Genomic DNA, 26,744 nt, shown 5'->3' on the forward strand with positions numbered 1-26,744 from the left:
TTATTATTATTATTATTATTATTGGTATGTCAGTACTTTTGAGTGTTTTCTCTGCTGACATCCTCTCTGGTCATTGGAAATGAACCTCTGGTTTTGCCTTGACTTGTCTGTGTTTGATTCGATCCTTTGGAAGTCAGGCACTTCAAACCCTGAACCCGTGATTTAGCGGAGCTGAAATCACATAACATGATCAGAAAGGGATGGCTTTGCTTGATCATATCATTGGGTGGCAACCTGTGCTCGACAGGGTTACACTCCCCCCTGAAGGCGCAGGTCCGTAGCTTGAGGGTCCTCCTGGATTCAACGCTGTCGCTTGATGCTCAGGTGTCAGCGGTGGCCAGGAGGTCCTTTGCACAACTCAGACTTGTGCGCCAGCTAAAACCATACCTCGTGAAGTCTGACTTGGCCAGGGTGGTCCACGCCTTGGTTACATCCAAACTGGACTATTGCAATGCGCTCTACGTGGGGCTGCCCTTGAAGACGGCCCAGAAGTTTGAACTGGTACAACGGGCGGCAGCCAGGCTCCTTACTGGAGCAAACTATAGGGAGCATACAACGCCCCTATTAAAACCACTTCATTGGCTGCCGATAAGTTGCTGAGCCAAATTCAAGGTGCAGGTCATGACCTATAAAGCCCTAAAAGGTTCGGACCCCGCCTATCATAGGATAGGACACTGGGTCTTCTTGTTGTTTCCTTCTAGGGCAGTGGTTCTCAACCTTCCTAATGCTGTGACCCCTTAATAGAGTCCCTCGTGTTGCTGACCCCCAACCATAACATTATTTCTGTTGCTACTTCATAACTGTAATTTTGCTACTGTTATGAATTGTAATGTAAATATCTGATATGCAGGATGTATTTTCATTCACTGGACCAAATTTGGCACAAATACCCAATACTCCCAAATTTGAATATTGGTGGGGTTGGGGGGGGAGGCTTATTGATTTTGTGATTTGGGAGTTGTAGTTGCTGGGATTTACAGTTCACCTACAATCAAAGAGCATTCTGAACTCCACCAATGATGGAATTGAACCAAACTTGGCACACAGTTCTCCCATGGCCAACAGAAAATACTGGAAGGGTTTGGTGGGCATTGACCTTGAGTTTGGAAGTTATAGTTCACCTACATCCAGAGAGCACTGTGGACTCAAACAATGATAGATCTGGACCAAACCTGGCACGGATATTCAATATGCCCAAATGTGAACATTGGTGGAGTTTGGGGAAAATAGTCCTTGACATTTGGGAGTTGCAGTTGCTGGGATTTATAGTTCATCTACAATCAAAGAGCTTTCTGAACTCTACCAACAATGGAATTGAACCAAATTTGGCACACAAAACTCCCATGGCCAACAGAAAATACTGGAAGGGTTTGGTGGGCACTGACCTTGAGTTTTGGAGTTGTAGTTCACCTACATCCTGAGTCTGTGGCCTCAAACAATGATGGGTCTGGATCAAACTTGGAACTAATACTCAATATGCCCCAATGTGAACACTGGTGGAGCTTGGGGAAAATAGACCTTGACATTTGGGAGTTGCAGTTGCTGGGATTTATAGTTCACCTACAACCAAAGAGCATTCTGAACTCCACCCACGATGGAATTGAACCAAACTTGGCACACAGAAATCCCATGACCAACAGAAAATACTGGAGAGGTTTGGTCGGCATTGACCTAGAGTTTTGGAGTTGTAGTTTACCAACATCCAGAGACTGTGTACTCAAGCAATGATAGATCTGGACTAAACTTGGCACGGATACTCAAAATGCCAAAATGTGAACATTGGTGGAGTTTGGGGAAATTAGACCTTGACATTTGGGAGTTGTAGTTGCTGGGATTTATAGTTCACCTACAACCAAAGAGCCTTCTGAACCACACCAACGATAGAATTGGGCCAAACTTCCCACACAGAACCCCCATGATCAAAAGAAAATACTGGGTTTTCTGATGGTTTTTGGCAACCCCAGGTTGAGAAACAGCGCCTTAGAGAGACCTGGGGCCTAGCTTGGGCCGCAGAGTCTGAAGAACGCTAAGGGCCTTCCTTCCGCTTGAGGCCTGCGTCGCAGTGGCAGCCTGAGCAGAAGCACTTCCGGGACGGAGGAGGAGAGCGCCTGAGGCCTGGCCGTGCCCGCTCCGCCAAGGCGCCCGATGCTGCGGCCTCGTAAGGCGCTCTTCCTCCGGGCCCGGCGGCGATGGCGGCGGGAGCCGGGCAAGAGAAGCTCCTGGCGCCGGCCCTGCTCGGCTTCTTCGTCTACAACCCCCGGCTGGGCCCCAGGGAAGGAGAGGTAAAGGCCCTTCTCGTCCCCCAAACGCCCCGAAAGGCAGCTACACGAGAGAACTGGCGAGGTTTGACACCTGCAGTGGTCGGTAGGCTGTTAGGAATGGGGGGAGTCGAAGTCCAAAACACCTGGAGGGCCCAAGTTTGCCCAGGCCTGAGATATATTATAATTATGTTTATTATTGTGTTGCTTTGTTGTTATTTGTATTAGACCCACTCCCCATCTATTATTGTTGTTGTTATTATTACTATAATGGTGTGTATTTATACCCCACTTTTTCTCTCCACAAATACGACTCAAAGCGGCATACATTAAATACTTCAAACACTTCAGATTATTTCAGTGAATTACATTAGGTATTGGTAAAGCTTTCCGCTTGATACGAAATCTAGTTGTGTCCGACTCTGGGGGGTGCTGCTCATCTCAATTTCTAAGCCAAAGAGCCGGCATTGTCCGTAGACACCTCCAAGGTCATGTGGCCAACATGACTGCATGGAGCGCCGTTAGGTATACAGTATGTATAATATATTATGTCTATTAATTTGATTATGTATATGCAAGCATTCCAAAATTAAGGAAAAATCCAAAACATTTTGGGTCATTGGGTATATTAATTTCATTATGTGCATATTATGTATGCTATATTATTTATATGTCATGCATATGATTTTATTATTATTTATTATTTATTTATTTCACAGTTTTGTATACCGAGCTTCTCAACCTCGTTGAGAGACTCAGCCCGGTTTACAGCCATAAAAACATATACATTCATTAAAATATCATATATCACAAATTACAAAACAACTTTAAAATACACTAAATATAAAACTACAGTGGTCAGTCGTCCTATTAGATGGATCTATATCCACTTCCATCCAGAGTCCTATGGTGTTATCGCATTCCTCAAAGGCCTGACTCCACAGCCACGTCTTCACCCGTTTCCTAAATGTTAGGATGGATGGGGCGGTTCTGGCCTCCAGAGGGAGAGAGTTCCATTATGTATATATGGTGTATAATACATAATCTATATATCACCTATACAAATTTCATTATGTATATATTATGTATAATTCAGTTTATTATCTGTATATCAGGTATACACATTTCATCATGCAATATATTATGAATAATATATTTGTATATATCATACATACGAATTTCATTATCACATATACATATTTTGTTATTTATATATTATGTATCAGATATACAAATGTCATTGTATGCAAGAATTACAAAATCCAACAAAGATCTAAAACAATTCAGGTCCCTAGCATTCCACATAAAAAGAATAATCTCTTTCCTGAAACTTTTGGAATGAATTGATTTTTGATTTTTTTTAAAAAAAACTTTGGAATATAGTACAACTTATGTATCCACAAAATTGGTAGCCACTATTTTATTTCTAAATGTCCCACAAAATATGTCCTTTTTATTCTACATCCTCCAGCATGACTCTACATTATTCTTGGTTTTTCATTTCAGTAGAGTTCGCTATTTATCTGCAGTTTCTCGTATCCATGTGAAGTTCTGGAACATTTTCCACTAAAAAACCAGGATAAATGTGAAAGAGGCTAGTGGGGCAGATAATTTCAGAACTTCAGAATTTGATTATAGTTTAATATAGGCTAATGGAAAATACTTGCTAAGTTGGTGGGAAATAAACAGTGCGTGCCTTCTAAAGAATAGCTGAGTTATAGATGTGTGGAGAGAGAGAGAAAATACAAATACTTGTTGGTAGCAATATCATGCCCACAGTTTTCTGGATTTGAACAAAGCATTTGACAAGGGTCCACATAATATTTTTATTCTTAAATTAAATAAATGAAAACACCATCAAATGGAAACTAGGATGGATTGATATCCAAAATGTAGTGAGATGCCAAGACTTCAAAGATGTTTGTTTGACTCTGACCCTTTGTCTTTTTGGTCATTGCTGATTTTCTAATTTCAGGAAGAAAAGAAGATTCTGTTTTATTATCCAAATGAAGTAGAAAAGAATGAAAAGATTAGAAGTGTTGGGTTATGTGAAGCCATCGTGCAGTTCACAAGGTATTGACTTCCATCTGTTTGTATATCCCATTTCTTATTTATTTATATGGAACACAGAATCCTGGGGGCTTTAGCTATACCAGGTCTTGAGTCATTTCTGCCAAAGAATGCTGATACCTTAGCAAACTACAAATCCCAGGATTGCATAGCATAACATGTCATTGAGCCATGGCAATTAAATTAGATGACATATCTCAAATAACAGTTCCAAGTTCTCCTGAAACATCTTCCCTTTTGTTTTGGCTCAGTACTAAAATTGCCGTATTACACTAGTCTAATGTGCACCCTAATTTTGGTGAGGTAATTTAGCAAAAAAAGACGAGCATTAGATTCAAGTAGATAATTGTAGAGGATGTAGTTCAAGATACATAGAGGACTAGATTTTTCTTGTCAGTTTTAGATGACATGTTTGAAGCATTATAACAGGCAACATTTAAGAAGGAACCTCTCTCTGAAAAAGGTAAAGGTTTCCCCTCGACATTAAGTCTAGTCAATTCCTACTTGGGGGGTTGTACTCATCTCCATTTCTAAGCCAAAGAGCCAGTGTTGTCCATAAACACCTCCAAGGTCATATGGCCGGCATGACTGCACAGAGCTCCATTACCTTCCCACCAGAGCAGTACCTATTGATCTACTCACATTTTCATGTTTTCGAACTGCTAGTTTGGCAGAAGCTAGGGCTAACAATGGGCGCTCACCTTGTCCCACAGATTTGAACTGCTGACCTTCTGTTAACAAGTTCAGCAACTCAGTGGTTTAACCTGCTGCAGACCTCTCTAGTGTATGAAAAAAGAGGGAGTATCTCTAAACACTGATTACTGTCTGTAGATTCTAGAAGTGCATTTTTCTGTCTGATTATCAAGTGCCCTTTCAGTTAATTTACAACAAAAACAATTGCACTGTCTGTTAAACATTGCTCCCCTAGAACATATTTTTGAACCATTTTGGATCTCAATCCAAAAAAAAAAAAGGCAGGGTATAAATAATAACATGACAACAATAACATAGTTCCATGATATTTGAAATGTTAATTCATTTGAATTTTATCTTTAGGACTTTTAGCCCCACAAAACCTGCAAAATCTCTCCATACCCAGAAAAACAGGCAGTTCTTCAATGAGCCTGAAGAAAATTTCTGGATGGTTATGGTATGTAAATACATGACACTGTTACAGTAAATGTTGTACTCAAGCTTCTTAAAGCTCTTTTGAATATTCAAAAGAAGGAGAAGGGGAAATTATTTAAAGTGTAATCACTTCACGTTACAGCCAGAAGTCATCTCTGGCTCCATTTACACTGACCATTTCATGTCGTTTGAAGCTATCTTCAAACTACAGCAACCAGATAACTAATTCCCACAAAAGCACATGAAGAACAAATAACTGAGCTTTAGATTATATTGCATCACATTGGTTGCAACCCTATAAATGATTTTCTGGAAGTAAACTGTTGACTACATAGTCTCTTCCATATAAAAATTCACAGGATGGCATCATTGGCGATCTTATCTTCTGTTTTATATTTGACCCTCTTTTGTTGAATTTTTAATCAATACAAATGCTCAATGTAATGCCTCTAAACAAATCTGCTTATTTTGTTCTGTTTTTCAAGGTTGTACGAAATCCCATCATAGAAAAACACAAAGATGGGAAACCAATTGCAGAATACCAAGAGGAAGAATTATTGGTAATTATTATCTAGATATTATGTTGCAAGTTAAATAATTAAGTGTTAAAAGCTTGACTTCATAAGCTTTCTCATAATTAATCACACCAGATCACAAATTTGTTGATATGGAAGCAGCTAGATGGCATTTGCTTGGGCAAACAGGTAGCCTGCTGGGATGACTGCCACTCAGTTCTTTTGGGGGAAGGTCAAAGGCAATTGGCCTCCTAGGAAAGGCCATGGAGTAGTCACCAGCACATTACGTTTCGTAGAAAAACTTGTAATATTCACCAAAATAGCTTGCAACTTACCCCATCCTTGTGACAATTTTGTACTTTGTGTCTTTGTATCTTCAGGGGAGGCCCTCCTTTTGCTCCGACCACCGTCACAAGTACAGTTGGTTAGGACAAGAGAGAGGGCCTTCTTGGTGATGGGCCCCTGCCTCTGGAATGCCTTTCCTAGGAAAATAAGATAGGCCTCATATTTGTCATGTATGTTTGATATACTTTTTAATTTTTAACATGAAGCAGTAGCACTTCATGGCAGTACTTTTCTGTTAGTAAATATCTACATGTTGTGTAGACTTTAAATACAATTTGAATGGGAAACTGAATGAACCATATTCATATAAATGTTAAGGAGAAACAGACTGCATGTCTTCAGGAAAATAAACCAGTCCTGTGCGTAAGTTAGTCAAAACATTTGTAATCTTATTGTTTCTGAAACAGTTCTTTGTTTTTTTTGTGTATCTTACAGGACAAAGTGTATAGTTCAGTGTTACAGCAGTGTTATAATATGTACAAGGTATGTTTTTAATGTACATTCTATAAGCTTTAATTATACTGGGTTGGAAAGAGCAGTCTGTGCCTGTTCTCTAACCAAGAGTGAATTGACTCTTGGTTTCATTCTCTCTAAAGGCTGGACAGGAAAAACATTTCTTAGTACAAAATATTTACTTACTACTACCTATGGGGACTTAGGCTTGGTTGTGTTTTAATATTTAATTGGTCAATATTTTGATGTGTTTTTATAATCTTATTGATTTACTTAATGTTAATTGTTTGTACTGTGATTGTTTGTTTGTTGGTATCTAATGATTGTCAGTTGTAAACTGCCCTGAGTCCCCTTTTGGGGGTTGAAAAGGACGGAATATAAATGTTCAAATAATAAATAATAAATAAATATGTGGGTATCATTACATATAGCAGTATGTGCTGCATTATTGTACCACTTTTCATACAGTGCATTGCAATACATAAAACAACAACTAATAAGATGAAGATGTTACAGAAGCAGAAAGGGGAGGGAAACACGTCCAAGAGTTGAGAACACTGCAGGTAACAAGGAATGAGTCTACACTGCCATGTAATCCAGTTTAATGCAGTTACTCTGCATTCTAGAACTGAAGTATATGACATTGTAGATTCAGCACAAAGTCAAATGGCAACCCCAGTCTCACAAAGTCTCACTGTAAAAGACACTATGGAAAGCTCAGAGCTTCTAGGACAAGGAATCTTGCTGTAATATTCTTATTGTGATTTGAACCATGTAAATCAATTGCTCAGCTCTTGGTACTCTCAGTATTGTGAATTTCAGCTCCTTTATTTCCTGAGCATTGATCATATAGGCCATGGCTTCTGTGAACTAAAATACAAAACATCTGAAAGACTGTTAAATGACTGTGACCTCTCATGTTCCATACTCTGTCATATGTTTATCAGCCTGTCCCTGACCACAGTTTGCCATCTCATTCAAAGCTTCAAGTATGGTTGAGGCTTGCCTTGGAAAACCAGTTAGCTAGCTGGACAAATACTTACCATGACGGCATAGTTGTTTTCTCTTGTTCGCACAGTGTGTTCATGCTCATGATTGGGGATACAGTAGGCTGCATCCTTTCCCAAATGTCAAGTCCCCACCAGTGTGGCTAGAGCAAGAGATGCTGGGAATTGTACTCTGGGTCATTTGGGTTATGTTTAAGTTGGGAAAGGTTGGGATAATGTTATTAACTGAAATTCCATTGCTTGTCCTGAGTGGCAACCTTTCTCTAAGTAAATATCTACATGTTGTGTAGCTTTTGTTTTCCTACTAAAGGACATGAAACTAGAGGATAGAACTGTAATTGTCTTTTTAAGTGGAATCCAATCTGATGAACAGATATGTTTTTAATGACTCAGTTGCCCAACTTAATTGTCTTGTTATTGTTGTTTCTCAAATTATAATGGATAGCTTTTTAATGGCACATTCCAAAAAGCCATGGAAGATGGAGGGTCCCGTGTTCTGAAAGAGCGCCTAGAAAAGTTCTTCCATCGGGTGAGTCTTATATTATTTTAGTGGTAAGAGCATGTTAGCTGGGCATCTAGTTACTAATTCATTCACTTACTTTCTTTTACTGGGACTTAATTACAAGATTAAAAATTAAAGGACCATTTAATTAAAGCTATTTAAAAACACACGATTAAAAATTACAATGAAGAGTTGTCATGGTGTTATGGTTTGAGCACTGGAGACCAAAATTCAAATCCCCTCAGTCATAAAGATCTGTTGGGTAACCTTACACAAATATTGCTCTCTCAGCCTCAGAGGAAGGCAAAGGCAAACTCCCTCTGAACAAATCTTGTCAGGAAACCCTGTGATAGGGTCACCATAAGTTAGAAGCGATTTAAAAGCACACAAGAAAGCTTTTTCGTTTTCCTCAAAATGATTCTGAGACCTAATGGAGACCACTCTATGATTCTCCTCTGTGTGTGAACCATATTGACTTATAACACTCTTCTGAATGCTTTTACACACTAAGAAATCCCAATTTAGAAGTCAAGATAAAAAAATGAATGAAAGACAGAAAGTTATGAAATGGTGACCTTTGTGAATGGTGCTTTTTAATTAAAAAAAAGGTTTTGGACGGCATCCACTTAGTGGCATGTACACATGCCCCCAGTGGCGCAGCGGGTTAAACCACTGAGCTGCTGAACTTGCTGACCAAAAGTTTGGGATTTCAGACTTTGCCTGAAGCATTATACAATAGTGGCAGACAGAATTGGAGCTTGGGTTTTTGGCCCAGGAATAAAGAAACACTGTGGCTTCTCAGTTTTAGTGCTCTTCCCCAAATATGTCCCTATCTATCTCTACCTACCCCTTCCTGTCACTGTTCGTTAAGTGGAAGGCTTTTGTTTTCAAATAGATTAAAAAAGCAACATTTGTTTCTTGCTATATCATATATATTCCAGACCACTATGTTCTTCATCTGACTCCGTTATGTGGTTTTTTTTTTTCAGTACTTGCAGACACTTCATTTACAGTCATGTGACCTACTGGATGTTTTCTGTGGAATTAGTTTCTTTCCATTGGACAAAATGACTTACTTAAAAATTCAGTCATTCATCAATAGAATGGAGGAAAGCTTGAGCATAGTCAAATATACTGTCTTTCTCTACAATGATCAACTGATCTGGTAGGTACCAGCATGAATGCAAAAGCTATAAATGCACATTTCTCTGATTTTTCATTTTTTTTTCTCTCTCTCTCTGTCATACACACATGCAGAGATGCTCATCCTGCATCCCTATATGTATATCTTTCCTATGCCGTATTTCTACCATAAGAAAGGAGTACATATTCAGGGCTATACTCATGTTTACACTCAGGAGTATAATTCATTGTCTACAGCAAGACTTCTTCAGAGTTTTACACTTGCAACCCCTTTTTCCTTGAAAATTTTTCAAGTGAGCCCAGATGTACTATCCATTTTAATAGTAGATATTGCTGTGTTTCACTGATTGAAGGGAGATGTTTTACTGATTGAAGGGAGATGTTGACAAGCTGAAATGTGTCCAGAGGAGGGCAACTAAAATGATCAAGGGTCTGGAGAACAAACCCTATGAGGAGCGGCTATAAGAACTGGGCATGTTTAGCCTGCAGAAGAGAAGGCTGAGAGGAGACATCATGAGAATCATGCATCAAGATATGAGGGGAAGTCATAGGGAGGGAGGAATGAGCTTGTTTTCTGCTGCCCTGAAGACTAGGACGCGGAACAATGGTTTGAAACTACAGGAAAGGAGATTCCACCTGAACATGAGGAAGAATTTCCTAAGTGTTAGAGCTGTTCAGCAGTGGAACTCTCTGCTCCAAAGTGTGGCGAAGGCTCCTTCTTTGGAGGCTTTTAAACAGAGGCTGAATGGCCATCTGTCAGGAGTGCTTTGAATGCGATTTTCCTACTTCTTGACAGAATGAGGTTGGACTGGATGGCTCACGAGGTCTCTTCCAACTCTAATTGTATGATTCTTTTAAATTGAGGTTGTGTCTTTTATTTTTCTAATGTGTTGTTTATGCTAATTGACATTGTTATTGTTTAACATTCTGGTGTAATTTTACCTGTATTTTATGTGTACTATGTCACTAATATGTGCTGTCCTGTAAGCCGCCCGAGTTCTTTTGGGAGATGATGTTAGGATACAAATAAAAGTTATTATTATTATTTTTGGTGACCCCAACATTGAGCTTTTTGGAGACTGGACTCACATTTTAAGAAACAGTGGGCTAGAGTACCAGAGAAGCTGTCTTGCATCATTTCAGGACATTGTATGCAAAGCACTCATTCATTTCTTGACTTACATTTTGAAACTGTCCACTAACCAGAGCCCTTTGCGTTGTGCACAATGTGTTAAAATACCAAAAGCAACAATTAAATGACAGCAGAGACTTACTGCTTAGGCGATCCCTCGTAGCTCAGGATGATTGTCTTCCAGATGTAGTGTCTAAGGCGGAGGTTCCGTAGGTGGCTGTGGAGCCCTATTCTTGATCCGCATGTTCTCCCGCAGTGAAGACATCAGTTTCCAGACGGAAGGCAGTCCCAGTTAGGGTTAGCTTGATGTGCCTTCCTCTTGGTGCGTTTCTCCCTTTTGTCCTCCATTCATGCCTCTTTGAATTCTGCAGCATTGCTAGTCACAGCTGACCTCCAGTTAGAGTGCCAGAGCCAGGGCTTCCCAGTTCTCAGTGTCTATGCCACAGTTTTTAAGGTTGGCTTTAAACCCATCTTTAAATCCCTTTTCCTGTTCTCCAACATTCCATTTTCCGTTCTTGAGTTCAGAGTTAGGACTAGAGTAACTTCTTTGGGAGACCGTGATCAGGCATTCGGACAATGTGGCCAGTCCAGCGGAGTTGATGGTGAAGGAGCATCGCTTCAATGCTGGTGGTCTGTGCTTCTTCCAGAACGCCGACAGTATGAGAACAGAGAACAAGGAATTTCAATCCGGAGAACAAAATTGAACACGTCACAAAGGCAATTTTTTTTTGTGTGTGTGGCACCAGGTTGTGAAAGCGACAAAATGTTGGTATAAACAAGCTCTCTACCAGGCCTCGTAATATAGGCATCAGGGGAGCCTTGTGGGAGGCTGTTGAATGATGACTTTAGGATCCAGAGGCTACGAATTAAAAGGAGCAAGGCTAGATCTGGCTGAAGGGCTGTGCAGGCCAAGCTTCTGGCCCTGAAGCCATATGCCATCGGAAGCTCAGAAGAAAAGGGACATGAGGATATTTCTCCACCTGTAAATCTACCACAGATAGGTTCTATTTATTTATTTATTTATTTACGACATTTATATGCCGCCCTTCTCACCCCGATATATATACATACAATATATTATGTTATTAGCATAGTGCAATATCAGTATTAAATATTACTATATTGTACTATGCCATTATATTGTAAAATTATTAATAATATTACATGTAATATAAATATATAATTATGCTATATTATTAGTATTATATTGCATTATATTTTAATATCATAAATATTATATGTATATACAATATATTATATTTTCTTGTTTTATCTTCTATAGTTCAATGGTGTGCTTTGAAAAACCATTTCCTTTTGTGTGCTCTGAATCTTTCCAGTGTTCTGCTTCAGTTAATAATCCTGGTTTCTCATATCATGATGAGACAGGGAAAAGTTCTGTCTGTTTTCTGCACACCATGTATGCATTTAATTTCAATGATGACTGCAGCCTTTGCCTTCCTCCCTTTATAAGCAAAGCAAATTATGATGAAAACAGCTGAGTCAATTTCAGATGTCAGAGATGAGCCATTTAGCATCTATTTTCTGTTTCTGAAGTGAGGAGATCAGAGGACTAGTAAGAGAGACAAGTTGCCAGGGAAGAAGGCAAGAGATAATTCTTCCTGGATAATTAATCTCTTGGGCTCTTGGTCCCTCCACACACACACACACAATTTTTTTCTTCGACACTTTTAATTTTGGAAGGAAGCGATAAAAAAGAGTGGCATGTCTTGAAGTAATCCAAGGCACTCTTTGCCCACCATGACTTCATTGAGGGAAAATGTTGTGTTTTAAACAGAAACAAAGACGTGCCTCCAGTTTGCAGCATCAATGTAATTTAAACCCACAAGCTCCCCTTCAGCTGTGTTTGATTTCAGGGTGTTTATTGACACGGCACAGCTGCACCGGGCATCCAGTTTCATTGGAGAGGTCCAGTTCAAGGGTTTCCTGTTCAAAAGTGATTAAGGAGTCAAGAGAGAATGTGCTCCAAGCTTCGGCAAGAAGTAATTGACTGGCGGCCGCATAAAATAATTACAAATCAGAGGAAGATTAAATATATGGTTTTCTGGGTTTTGGTTTTCAAGGTTCTAGGCCATACTTTTTCCAGGTTTGATGCTTATATTTGGGGGGGGGGGGGGAGAGAATTTGCCTTTTGTGTTACAGATACATGCCAAGAGTGTTGACAGCTTATAATTTCAAAATGGCACAAATAAAATAGTAGAAATGTGGGCATGACTGTCAGAACAGGGAGAAAATTCAGGCTGGTGTTCAAAGTGGCTGCCTGGTTGCATAGGTGAAAGTTGCATTTTAGGCCTATGCTTAGGTATATTCAGGACATTGGAAAATGTTCTTTTTCTGTATTACAGCTATTTGGGGGATTCTGATCTGTGTGATCAAAATGTGAAATTGTCCACATGCTTGTGGGTTTCAATGGCTTCTCTGTGTAGCTTGACATGGTGTTTGTTAGAGTGGTCCAGCATAGCTGTGTTCTCAATATGCTGTGTCCCATGTTGGTTCATCAGGTGCTCTGCTATGGCTGACTTCTCTGGTTGACACCATGTCAGACTACACAGAGACACCATTGAAATCCACAAGCATGTGGACAATTTCAGCAGAAAGGAGAAAACCATGAAAATAAACAAAATCTGACTACTAGTCTTAAAAAACTCTAAAATCAGGACAGTAAATAAATAACTACACTCAAAAAACTGGGGAAATCCAGAGAAGAAACAATCAGGGCCAGCTAACATCTCCCAACAAAGGATACCTCCAGGCAGTAAGCAGACAGGCTTTGAAGCTGCAAGTCTATTCAGTGCTTATCAAGCTGGCCAACTGCAACACTCACACTTGCCTCCAACAGACAGTAGTTCTTACTCCTATCCTGGACATTATTCCACAGATATATGAGCCTCACTTGCCTAGTTTCCAACAGACCTCTCAATCTCTGAGGATGCCTGCCATAGATGTGGGTGAAATATCAGGAGAGAATGCTTCTGGAACATGGCCATGCAGCCTGGAGAACTCACAGCAACTCAGTGATTCTAGCCATTAATCACATTAAAAATTCATTATTAGCAGCAGTAAAGTAACTTCCCTTGGGTTCAAGTATGTATCTTGTCTGGTGGAGCCATACATTTCTTGGGGTCATTGGCTTGAGGCTACCAGGCACCTCTCATCCTACAATGTCATAAAATTGTCAGTTAGGCAGGCACAAAAAGTGATCCAGTCCAGCTAATTGCTAAAGCTGGAAATCCACTAGCACATCTCTGTTAAACGGCTACGCAATCTCTGCCGAAAATTCCCCAAAAAGGAGGGACCATCACGTTGTAGCCTAGTCTGTTCCGCTGGCCAACTGCCCTTACCACAAGCTCTTACTCTTTGCTGGACTGCAGTTTTCATCTACTACAACTACTGGGAGTTCCAGTCCAATACATATAGATAATACTATGTTTAGGAAGTCTTGTTGTGGGGATAGGTAGTCCTTACAGTCTGAAATACAAGGTCCTGAAAACACTCAGGTGTTAAATATACTGTCTGGATGTGAACCAGTGTAGCTAGCGCGAGCCAACAACCCTGTGAATTGTGAGGGCTTGACAGCTGTTGTGTGTCTTCCATTCGAGTGATTTGTTATTAGTGAATGTGCTTAACATACTGCTCTGATGAGGGAGACGCTATCGCTTATTGACAGAACATGCAAATTACATATTTAAAGTCCAGGAAGATGGCTGGCATCTCAGCTAAAGGGATCTCAAATAGAAAACATCCCTGATGGATGGCCATCTAGCTTCTGTTTAAAGCAGTGGTTCCCAAACTGTGGTCTGTGGACCACCAGTGATCCACAAAAACTAAAATATGGTCCACAGCCTCGATGGATGGTCATCTAGCCTCTGTTTAAAGCAGTGGTTCCCAACCTGTGGTCCGTGGATCACCAGTGGTCCACAAAAACTAAAATATAGTCCACAGGCTCACCCTTACTACACTATCGCAACAAGAGCTGGGGCAATAGTTGCAATAGTGCTGGGGCTTATTAAATACGGTTTCCTGTAGGCATGCAGATAGCAGCTACTGGATGGCATATGTTCTGTATCAGAAACTAGAGCTGATGTGGTCTATCCAATGCAATTTTCTGCATCAGCACCCCAAATTACCAAACCAAATCTAAAGTTGATCAAAAACGGATTCGTAACCCTTTTGGTGCTAATGTTGGAGAGTGGTCCCTGGCCCAAAAAAAAACAGGTTGGGAGCACTGGTTTAAAGGCTTCCAAAGAAGGAGCCTCCACCACACTCTGAGGCAGAGAGTTCCACTGTTGAACAGCTTCTATGGTCAGGAAATTCTTCCTCGTGTTTACTTGGAATCTCCTTCCTCCATTGAAGAGGGAGGAAGATAATACAAGCTTCTAAAAACACATACTATAAGTGGGTGTAAGGTAGACATGTGCCTGCATGTAACCCTCAACAGGATGCCAGCCTGTACAGCCTGTAGTCTATCACAGGACAAATAGTGCTGCAATTTAATCTTTTTTTTTTTCACATTCCAGGAGTGGGTTGGAGCAAGATGATATGAGAATTTTATACAAATATCTCACCACGTCTCTCTTTCCCAGGCACATAGAACCAGAGGTAAGTGGTGCCATTCATCTTTGCAGAAACTATCCTTTCCTCTCAATTTTCCCACTTCTCCTGGGAGAAAACAAGGTTGTATTGGCACAACCGCTAAATCCTATAAGGTAGCCCTTTCAAGCTTGCCACCCTCCGAATATGTTGTCTCCCTATTCCTATCAACCCAGAGAGCCATGCTGGCTAGGGGTCATAAGAGCTGTAGCTGGGTTATAGCACAGCAGGTTAAACCATTAGCTGCAATAAATCTTGTCAGTCGAAAAGCTGCCAGTTCAAAGTCTGGGTAGGGTAAGCTTCTGCCTTTTAGCCCAGCTTCTGCCTACCTAGTGGTTCGAAAGCAAATATGAGCCGATAAATAGGTACCGCTTAAAAGCGGGAAGGTATTCTGAGGCACCCACAAGGAATGACGGTGATTTGATCAAAAGGAGGAACGTTTATGAACAAAGTTCTTTGACAGGGAGATGGAGCAATAGACCTCCCCCCCCCCCCCCCCCGTGGTCAGAACCAAGCACAAAGCCTCCAAGATGCCGAAGATGGGAAAAGCCGATATATATTTCTATCTATGTACAGTTGTCTGTCTTGTTTGTGTATAAAACAGCATTGAATGTTTGCTGTGTATGTCTGTTCTGTGATCCGTCCTGAGTCCCCTTCAGAGGGAGAAGGGTGGAATATAAATACTGTAAATAAATAAATAGCTCAGGAGGTGCAGGACACAAGGTTGAGGAAAGGTGCTGCGAGGTAACGATGGCGCTGGGAGCATGGCAAGGATTTCCCTAACAGTGCCTTTCTTTTCAGTTGGCAGGAAGAGATTCCCCGATACATGCGGAAATACCTGGAAATCTACAACACTATGGAAGGTAGATTCCCCCTCCCCACCTGTTATGAGCTGTCCTGTCCTTGTTTACATTCTTGTTAATCCAAAAGTGGTGAGAGTATTCCATTCTCTTGGCTCTCATTATAGTGTCATCCAGTCTGTAAACCACGGACTGGGCGACATTAAAAACAAGGAAATATCCTGATGTGCTTTGAGATCTGCTGGAGGGTGGCTTTTTCTTTATCCCACCACCATTAGAAGTACCTCTGTCGGGAACATTGAAGGGCCTTCTCAGAGACTGCCCCAAGGCTCTGGAGCTCTCTTCCCAAGCAAATTAGTCTGGTACCTTTCTGACTGTTTTGACTGGATACTGTATTTCATCACATAATAGTTGCACTTTTTATCCATTTTTTTATAAAAAGGGGGATACGACTTACGCAATGAAAAAAAACTGCCTTTGATTCTCCAGTTTCTGATTTTAAATAAATAAATAAATAAATAGGAGAAAGGATGATCCAATCTCAAACAAACAGCTCTGTTACTATTTGTTTTTTTAAATTGCCTTGCCAAGGAAGAAAGAAAATTCCCTCCCTCCCTTCTTTCTCTCTTTCTCTGAAGGGAAGACAGTTTACAAAAGCTGAAATGGAGCTCTTTGGAGAAAGGAGCAAGAAGGGAAGATCCAAGTTCAGACCCAAATGGCTTTGCGGCTATTATGCGAGGAACACAAAAATATCAATTTAGCCATCCAAAAAATGCAGGTGCGACTATTATGCAGTGGTGACTATTATGCAGTGAAATCCAGTATTTAATGGGTGACTATATAAAGCCTGTTCCACCGAAATGATGTGGTGGAGCTTGCTAATTGGTGTGTCATTGTGTGCTTAATTATAGACAGTTTTGATTTTTTTGGCATTTAATATTTTTTTAAACTTTTATCTCCTGTAGATTTCTAACAGTACATTTTTTTAATTTGTTGTAAGCTACTCTGAATTCCAAATTGTGTAGATGGCGGGATAGAAATAAATATCATTACATATTTGCATTTTAGGTTTCTCACGGGACCTCTAAACCTGAATGATCCGGAAGCAAAATGTCGATTCCCCAAAATATTTGTAAACACAGAGACTGCTTATGAAGAGCTTCACTTAATTGTTTATAAGGTAATTCCCCAACTGTTTCCTAGTCAAACAGTATAGACTGATTGGAACATTTAAATAGCTTAGTTCTTGGAGGATAGAGCAAGAAGAAGAAGAGTTATATCATTTAACATATCCATATAGTGGTTTGAATTTCACTCTATGACTTGTAGACCATAATTTGAATCCGTACTTAACTATGGAAACCTACTGGGTTACTTTAAATAAATCAAACGCTCTCCGTTTCAAAAGAAGGCAAAGGCAAACTATCTCTGAAGAAGTCTCGCCAAAAAAAAGCTCACAATAAGGTCACTTTAGGGTTGCCGCAAGTCAAACTTGAATGCACACAACAACAATATATACTAGCCGCTTTAGCGTTAGAAGCGTAGTAGAGCTTAATAAGAGATTCTTATGATAAATGTTCTGTCTTTTTCAGGCTATGAGTGCAGCTGTCTGTTTTATGATTGATGGTGAGTATAAAATTATATTCTTTGAAATAACCTGCTCTTTTTTCCTCTGTGACAAATCCTTCCATGTGAACATTTTCCTCAATTATTTGGTGGCATTTGCTTGCCTTATTTATTCCTTTTGTGGGGTTTTACCAATGATTTATAATGACAGGTGTGTTTGAGCTATTTTCTTTATGAGAGAAATCAGGATTTTTCAAATGCAGGCAGTCCCTGGATTATGGGCAAAGTAGGTCCTGTAGGTTTGTTCTCAAGTTGAATCTTTTATGTACGTCTGAACAGTTACATTTTAAAGTGTAACTCCAGCCATTTTTTAAAAAGGTTTTGGATGGCATGAGGAAGGGTTAACATCCCTGTAACATTTCTTTTGCTGTCTGTGCCTCTGTTCAGAATATTTCACCTCACTTTCTGTCCCTGTGAGAATTGGATTTTGAAAATATTGGCTTGTTTTGGAAACAAGAATTGGTGAGAAAACTTTAGTGGAAACACGTTTCCCCCATGAAAACTCTTTCAGGAGTGAAATTCCCTTCCAAGAGATAAATTTCTCTCACTTCCTGTGGTCTCACCTCTGTTCTTAACTAGGAGTCAGGCATGTAGCCGTGGGGGGGGGGGGGGGGCTTGAGGGGCTTCAGCCACCCCCACCCCCAAAATTCTCATGGTGGTTACTGGTGCATTATTTAAACTGTTATGTTTATTCATATCATGATCTGAACACCATACTCAATATGTCCCATATGCATGGGGGTATTGGGGTAATGATACAAAAGGTTTGCTAGGGTAGACCCTCTTTCACTCAGACTCAGCCCCCCCCCCCCGAAACTCAGCCCCCCCCGAACCCCCCCTGAAAAAAACTCACCCCCCCCCCCCCCCCCCGAATCGAAATCCTGGCTACAGGCTTGCTAGGAGTCATTTGTAAGTCAGATGCCTGTAACTTGGGGATTGCCTGTAGAGTATGAATGGACCATGGGTAACATAGTAGAAGAGAGAGCCTGAGTCTGTAAAAGTCTACTCAGAATCAAAGCCCATTTCAGTGAAAGAATATTTTATTATGTTCTGCAGATGTGGTGTCTGTGGCTGCAATGTACATTGGGGGGAAGTCTCACTGTCCTTTTCCAAACTGTTTTGCAGCCTCTGTGCAGCCAACCCTGGAATTCTGCCGTAAACTTGACAGCATTGTTGGACCTCAACTCACAGTATTAGCTTCAGACATATGTGAACAATACAACATCAACAAGAGGATTTCAGGGTTCGTACGATCTTTCTCTCTGTTGCAAAATCTCTGCCAGTAAACAAGAGCCAGCTATTCCAGAACTGGCTACAATGCAAATAAAAAGTGCTTTTAAAAGATCACCCTTTTTATGTCATCCCATGAGGTTTCAGTACAGATAAATAGGACTGGGCCCCTTTGTGTCAGATTGCAGCTCAGTTATTTGTCGCCATTGGCAAGGTGTAATGGGAGCTGTAGTCTACCTCTGCCTCCTGCGATACCTCTTTGTCCACTGGCTTTGGGCAGGTGACAGGCCTGCTCTTTTCCACTGTGGGCTCCTCTGTAGGGTCTGGAACAAAGCTTTGCAGCAATGCCTTTGGATTTGTAGTTTAGAAGTAGTATGGCCACCTTTTGGACTCAGATGGGCATTCTCGGAGTTGTAGTCTCTATCATAATATTCTCAAGTTGTGGTATAGAGCCTTTTCTGGCCTGAGAAATTTTGCTTGAACTCAGGTATATAGGAATATAAAATAAGCATAAAAACCAAACATTTACTGATAACCAATCCCCATTTGCAAGGCTTGCTAAACAGGCTGATATTCCTTTTTATGAAGTATAGCTGAAGGATCTTCTGCGGAGTCTACTTTAAGCACTGCACAGCAGCTTTATATAAATGTCTAAAAGGGCCATTAGGTAATGTTCAGGACAGTCTTAGGACCCCAACATTGAGCTAAGGCAGGCATGGGTGAACTTTGTATTTGGGAGCCACATGCTAGGACTTCCTGCTAAGAGGACTGCCCGCTGATGGAAGGAGGAAAGAAAGAGAGAAGGAAGGACAGGCGAAAGGGAGGAAGGGAAGGATGGAAAGAAAAGAGGGAGAGAGGGAAGGAGAGAGGGAAGGAGGGAAGAAAGGGTGGAAGGGAAGGGGGAAGGGAAAAGAGAGAGAAAGAAGGAAGTGAAGGGTGGAAGGAAGGAAAGAGGAAAGGAAGGAAATAAATGAAGGGAGGGAGGAAAGGGGGGAGGGAGGAAAGAGAAGGAAAAAAAGACAAAATGGAAGGGAGAAAGGAGAAAGGGAGAGAGGGAAGAAGGGAAGAAAGAGAAAAGGAAGGAAGGAGGAAAGAAGGGAAGGGAAGAGGGAGAAAGAGGGGGTTAAGGAGGGAAGGGAAGGAGGAAAGGAGGAAGGAAAGAGAGCAGGAAGGGAGGACAGGATGGTAAAAGGGGGGGGGGCTGAGAAAAGAGCCCAAGGGGCCGCATCCAGCCCCCAAGTCTGGGTTTACCCATACCTGAGCTAAGGATAATTCCTGTGGGATCATCCGCAGTTTAAGAATCCCTGGTATAGAGAGAAGCTATGCCATCTGCAAGCAATTAATTTTACCACATCTATTCATGTTGTAACATCAAGACAAGTGGCCAGGGTCTAGCAACTCCAAATAAATATGGAGACACTTGCCGGAGTGTGGCATAGCATTGCCTTCCTCTTTCTTCTCCTAGTCAGGACATTGTCTCCTTCCCCCTGCCCATACTAAATGGCAGCTAAGGAGGGAGAAAGCCTGCGTGCATCATGATAGTTTGCATATTGGCCGGAGGAAACATTGGAAATCCTTCAATTATATCAGGAAGGCTCTTGTCTGCTGAAGGATAGCAAAGGTAGATTTCCTTGGTTGGTTTCATTCTTATCCCAGATCTGGAGACCAAGAGATCAAAAGCAGTGGAAGGGAGCCGGTCTGCAGAGATCTCCACTGCCCTATGAGTTTTCCAAGGTATGTTTCCTGGGGAAGCAGAGGACTCCAAGAGAAATATTACACAGAAAGCTCCCCTTCTGCCCCACATGATCACGTGGTATAGTCTGGTGAGAAGCATGCAGTCTTCACTGGTGTGGCATGGGATAGTATGGGACAAAATTGAACTTGATGGGAAGAGGTCAACACCTTATTTATCAATGTATTTACAGTATTTATATTCTGTCCATCTCATTCCGAAGGGGACTCAGGGCGAACCACAGTACACATATACAGAAACTTTCAGTGCCGTTATACAGACAACTGTAAATAGATAGAGGTATATATAAGCTTCCCTATCTTCAGCATCTTAGGCTTGTGCTTGTTTCCGGCCACCGGTGTGTGGGTGTGAGTGTGTGTGTGTGCTGTCGCTCCATCTTCCTTGCCAAAGAGCTTTGTTTGTAAACTTCCTTCTTGATTGAATCACTAGCATTTTTCTGGCATTTCCTTATGGGTGCCTTAAATACCTCTTTGCTTTAAAGCAGTACCTATTTATCTACTTACATTTGCTTTCAAACTACGCAGGGAAAGCTGAGCTAAATGCCAGGAGCTCACCCTGACCCAGGCTTTGAACTGTCAACCTTTCGATTGGCAAGATTTACTGCAGCTGGCAGTTAACCTGCTGTTCTAAAGCCCATCCCCCTGGTTGGTTACTGAACTAAGGTAATAGAGGGATTCAGCCTTTCCTGGCCAATATCCGTAGCTCATGAAACAAGATGATACCTTCTGGCCTGAGATTCTTCACTGATCCTGCTGCCTAGTTACGAAGGATGCTCCAAATGCAGTTGTGTTTAGTCAGTGGGAATGTAAAGGAAGTCATAAGACAAGTTTCAAAGCTTGGGCAGTGATGGCATGATCATCAGCATAGATGAAACTCTCTGTCCCTTCTGGCTGTGGCTTATACTTTTCCTTGCTTTCAAGAGAACACACAAAAGCCTGTCAATTCAAATAGCGTAAGAATTTCTTAAAAATCAGCCAATAATAGCTTCCCACAAGCCTCTATCTGAAAAGCCTCTGCAGGAGACTGTAGCAAACTGATGGGATAGACAGTGCTAGTCTGCACAGATGGGCTGAGCTGGCATAAGATAAGTTTCCATGACTTTTCTTATTGTTATTAATCAGCTTCCAAAATGGCCCAGCTTCAGTTTCAAAGGTTTGTGGATCATGCGACTGGGACCCCTCCCTGGAGTGGGTGTCACGTAGGCCACCTCAACTATATTGTCCGTCAGGAGTCCTATCATAACAAAAGGCTAATGGTCATGGCCCCTGACTGCGGCTGCTACTGCTTGGTAACTAGAAGTGGGGAAAACAATTTCCCAAGTGCATTTTTGTGCTTAAAACAAAGCAGTCTGTGAGGAGGAGCTTCATTTTACAGAAGAATCACACTCCTAGAAACTTTGCGGATTACAGATCTTTCTTTTGGCCTTCAACTTCCAGAAATCCTAACAGCTAGTAAACTGGCTGGGATTTCTGGGAGTTGTAGGACAAAAACATCTGGGGACCCCAGGTTGAGAACCACTGTATGTTCCAGGAACAATCTTTTGACACTGGTTTTAAAATTGAAGGGCACAGTGGTTCACTCTGAAATAGAGGTTCACTCTGAAATAGAAATCTGCAGCCCCTCCGTCATTTACAGAATGTTTTTCTTCCTCTGGTCTGTTTCCGTAGGTCTGAGAAGGAACCTCAGTTCAAATTCATCTACTTCAATCATATGAACCTGGCGGAGAAAAGTACTATCCATATGAGGAGGACACCCAGTGTCTCTCTCACGTCAGTTCACCCCGATTTGATGAAGATTCTTGGGGACATCAACAGCGACTTCACTAGGTGACTTACCTTCTTCCTAAGAGGAGCAGTGAGTTACAGGACACACATGAATCCCTTTCTTTCTTAAAGTCTTCTAATCGGCTCTTGGGAAGTTTATTCTCCTTCAGACTGATGCCAAAATTGAAGTGGTTAAAACTGTTAAAATTCAGTCAGAATGGAAAGCTATTTAGGAAATCCTAATACACATGTATCTAACTCAAAGCCCACCATGTTGTTTTATGTGGCTCTCCAAATGCTGGACTACAGCGCCTGTATTCCTCATCATTAGGCATCCTGACTAGAGCTGATGGGAGTTGTGATACTTTTACTTACTTAGGCAATCCCTCATAGCCCGAGGATGATGGTCCTCCAAGTGCAGTGTCTTTGTAGTGGATCCATAGGTGGCTGTGCAACCCTATTCTTGATCCGCATGTTCTCCCGTAGTGAGGACATCAGTTTCCAGGTGGAAGACAGTCAAAGTTGGCTTGATGTGCCTTCCTCCTGACATGTTTCCTCCTTTTGCCCTCCATTTGTGCCTCTTCAGCACTGCTGGTTACAGCTGGCCTCCAGTTAGAGTGCTCAAGGGCCAGGGCTTCCCAGTTCTCGGTGTCTATGCCACAGTTTTTAAGGTTGGCTTTAAGCCCATCTTTAAATTTCTTTTCCTGCCCACCAACATTCCATTTTCCGTTCTTGAATTGGGAGTAGAGTAACTGCTCTGGGAGACAGTGATTGGGCATTCGGACAACGTGGAGTTCATGGTGTAGAAACATCACTTCAATGCTGGTGGTCTTTTTTTCTTCCAGCACGCTGACATTTGTCCACTTGTTTTCCCAAGAGATTTGCAGGATTTTTCGGAGGCAACATTGATGGAATCGTTCCAGGAGTTGCATGTGACATCTGTAGACAGTCCACGTTTCTCAGGCATATAGCAGGGTATGCAAACTGAAGCAGACCCATTGAATTAGTGAACTTGGCAAGTCAGTATTTAATGCAACAGTTAATTTAGTTAGGCCCACTCTAATTGGGCCTTTAATGCTTTTTGTGTGAACCATAGATTCTGCATAATTCTGCCAGAAGTGTGGCCTAATACATCCACATGTCTTCACAGGGTTGATGATGATGAGGAAATCATCGTGAAGGCCATGAGCGATTACTGGATTGTGGGCAAGAAGTCTGATCAGCGGGAACTGTATGTCATTTTGAATCAGAAAAATGCAAACCTGATTGAAGTCAATGGTAAGGAGGATTGGAGATATGGTCAAGAATTGCTTTCATTATTATTTATCGACTAGCTTGTCCCGGTTGTTTGAAAGTCAATTTTAACTGTACAAAATGCATAAGGTTGTGGGTGAACTACAACTCATATCATTCTAGGTTAACCTCCAGAAACTCCATCAGTACTTTGGCAGGGTATAAAAATAAAGTTGTTATTATTATTATTATTATTATTAAGTTTGTTATGTTGGGCAAGTTTGCTCTAGATGCATCATGAGTGGGATTCAGTGTGCTCTCTGGTTGTAGGGTAAACTACAACTCCCACTATGGTGAGTCACTCACCTCAAACCCCTCCAGTAGATTGAAGTAGTCATGGGGATTCTGTGTGGCAAGTTTGGTCCAGGTCAATCATTGATGGAGGTCACAGTTGCTGTGGTTGTGGGTGAACTACAATTCCCAGAAAGGAAGGTCACTTCCCCCCCCCCCCCAAACCCCTCCAGTAATCAAATTTCAGCATATCAGGTCTGTGTGCCAAGTTTGGTCCAGATCCATCGATGTTTGTGTTCACAGTGCTCTGTAAATGTAGATGAACTATAATTCCTATAAATCAAGGTGAATTTCCCACAAAGCCCTCCTGCATTTTTTGTTGACCATGAGGATTCTGTGTGCCAAGTTAGTCCATGGCCATCATTGGTGGGGTCCAGAGTGCTCTTTGATTGCAGAGGAACTATACACCCCCGTACCTACAATGATTAAATCAAGGTGAATTCCCCCCACATCTCTCCAGTATTTATGTTATTCATGGGAGTTCTGAGTGCCAAATATAGTCCAGGCCCATTGTCAGTAGGGGTCACAGTGAACTACAACTTCCATAATGTGGAGTCAATCTCCCAAACTCCTCCAGTACGTTTAGTTGCTGATTAGTTCTGCTCTCTTTGTTGTGCGGACAGAGTTGAAAAGAGTAGGAAAGGGTTAAGGGAGAGGCAATGGGCGGGATCATGCAAATTCCACACCAATGGAGAGAGTGAGAAACACTAGGATGTCTCTATGGTGTAGGAAACATGTAAAATCTAAGATGAAATTGTCCTCGAATGAAAGCCTTCACTTGGGTGATGGATGGGCAGTATGAAGTTTGGGGAGGACATTGGCAGGAGTTGGGAGACATGTTCATGCTACTCGCTATTTAATCTGCCATAGTGTTTTAAATCTCTTGTGTATTATTGATTTAGTTATATTATTTGTATTGTTTTATTTGCTTGCTTGCTTTGTTGTTGTATTGATGTATTTGTTGGGCTTGGCCTCATGTAAGCCGCCCCGAGTCCCCTTGGGGGGATGGTGGCGGGGTATAAATATTATTATTATTATTATTATTATTATTATTATTATTACTACTACTACTACTACCTGAAATGTCATTGGAGGGAGTGTGGGTTATAGCTGTTTGTGGAGGCGGGAGGGCACCTCAGCCACATAAACACATACACATTTTCACTTTTATTATGTGTATAGATGTATAGATAAGATATCGATAGATACCTTTTTCTTCCTCCTTCTCCCTCCAGAAGAAGTAAAGAAACTTTGTGCAACACAGTTCAACAATATTTTCTTCTTGGATTGATTAGCCAATGGCCCGTTCCTATGAAGATGGCTTTAAACAGGTCTGGAAAGCATTTTTGTTTACTGTGACAGGTAATTAAGTCATATTATTGACTGGAACAATGACAATAGTAAAGCAATACTTACTTTGTAAGAATCAAATTTCTACCAAAACCGATCATACAATTTTTAGATTTTAATGTATTTATGTGTAAGTTAATTAAAATGGGTCTGAATTCAATATGTGTCATTCCATTCCTCTGATATTGTTATGTGAATATTTTACTGGAAAAAAAATAAAAGTAATCATTGTTACAATTTTAATTGGTCTTATTATTATTATTTAGTTGCAGGATCTCACACATTCCGGGAGATGTAGTTTCTCTCCCAAAGGAGGCTGGGGCCTCACCAAATCCCAGGATGCCAGAGCAACTAAAGCGGTGCCAAACTGCATCCATTCCACAATATAGAAGTGCTCTAGAAGAAATTCCCTTAATGTAACTTCTATGAAGAGCCAACTTCACAAAGAGGCCAGAAAAAAAATGAGACTTTGACCACATGAAAGAAATCTAGGACCCTTAAACCATATTTAACTATGGGCTTTTTCAGGTGGTAAAGATGGAAAACGAACCAGCATGGTGCAATGGTTTCAGTATTGGACTAGAATGCTGGATGATCTGGGTTCAAATCCTTCTTCATTCATGGGCTCTCATGCACACCCAGGTATTTCAACAAAGCTAAATTCAACAACAGCATGGACATTCAGTACAACTGATTTCTATAAATATAATTATGTGCATAAATATAATAGGATTACGTGTTAACTTTAAATCCTTAAGTCAGTAAAAGTAAAGGTAAAGGTTTCCCCTTGATATTAAGTCTAGTCGTGTCCGACTCTGGGGATTGGTACTCATCTTCATTTCTAAACTGAAGAGTCGGCATTGTCCATAGATGCCTCCAAGGTCATGTGGCCGGCATGACTGCATGGAGTGCTGTTACCTTCCCGCAGAAGCAGTACCTCTTGATCTACTCACATTTACATATTTTCAAATTGCTAGGTTGGCAGAAGCTGGGGCTAACAGCAGGAGCTCACCTCGCTCCCTGGATTCAAACCTCCGATCTTTCCGTCAGCAATACGTCAATACATGTACATTAAAAATATATTTGATCTTGGCATTCAGTAAATGGGGGCCTCCCGGTTCTTTCATCCACTTCCAGCTGAGCCTGTGCGTTATTTACCAGTTACACCTACAAAACACTCCTACTCCAACACAGTGGAAATAAATTCCACTGGTTTCAATATTATTCTCAAGCATGAATAGAACTGCAGCCCTGGTAATGTTCATGGTCTAGGCCAGGCATGGGCAAATTTTCTAACTTAGGGGCTGCATGGCAGGCTGGAGCGGGAGGGCAGGCCAGGAGGGAGGGGTTTCCCCCCAAGTCCCCTCCCTGCCTCTTCCTCTTCTCTTTCGGAGGCAGAAAATGAAGGAAAGATGGCTAACATTTGGATCCCAAAAGGGCTGGTCTTGATCAGGAGGAGATGGTGGACAGGAGAGGA

The 26,744-nt window shown here is 41.3% G+C and overlaps 1 protein-coding gene across 2 annotated transcripts; it reads left to right on the top strand.

Moving 5' to 3' along the window:
- The first annotated feature begins 2,065 nt into the window (after positions 1–2,065).
- On the top strand, positions 2,066–25,510 carry LOC132782034 (vacuolar fusion protein CCZ1 homolog). Of its 2 annotated transcripts, XM_067461541.1 has the most exons (15): positions 2,068–2,282; positions 4,234–4,331; positions 5,385–5,478; positions 5,942–6,016; positions 6,752–6,799; positions 8,222–8,305; positions 9,268–9,443; positions 15,089–15,170; positions 15,963–16,024; positions 17,030–17,141; positions 17,554–17,587; positions 18,713–18,830; positions 22,238–22,396; positions 23,484–23,611; positions 25,153–25,510. In XM_067461541.1, exons 1-15 carry the CDS (start codon positions 2,190–2,192, stop codon positions 25,206–25,208), a joined length of 1,419 nt encoding a protein of 472 aa, XP_067317642.1. In that variant the 5' UTR covers positions 2,068–2,189; the 3' UTR covers positions 25,209–25,510. The 2 variants fall into 2 exon arrangements, with proteins under 2 accessions (XP_060642660.2, XP_067317642.1); XM_060786677.2 differs by lacking the exons at positions 22,238–22,396; positions 23,484–23,611; positions 25,153–25,510 and adding an exon at positions 20,474–21,015 and having other exon boundaries at positions 2,066–2,282.
- The last annotated feature ends 1,234 nt before the right edge of the window (positions 25,511–26,744 follow it).

Source organism: Anolis sagrei, chromosome Y, assembly GCF_037176765.1.
Source record: "Anolis sagrei isolate rAnoSag1 chromosome Y, rAnoSag1.mat, whole genome shotgun sequence".
In the NCBI taxonomy this organism is placed as follows: Eukaryota; Metazoa; Chordata; class Lepidosauria; order Squamata; family Dactyloidae; genus Anolis; species Anolis sagrei.

Coding starts and splice junctions, on each gene's coding strand:
- LOC132782034 (XM_067461541.1), top strand. CDS start 2,190: ATGGCGGCGGGAGCCGGGCAAGAGAAGCTCCTGGCGCCGGCCCTGCTC. Junction 8,306..9,267: donor TAGAAAAGTTCTTCCATCGG/GTGAGTCTTATA, acceptor TTTTTTTTTCAG/TACTTGCAGACACTTCATTT. Junction 23,612..25,152: donor AAACCTGATTGAAGTCAATG/GTAAGGAGGATT, acceptor TTCTCCCTCCAG/AAGAAGTAAAGAAACTTTGT.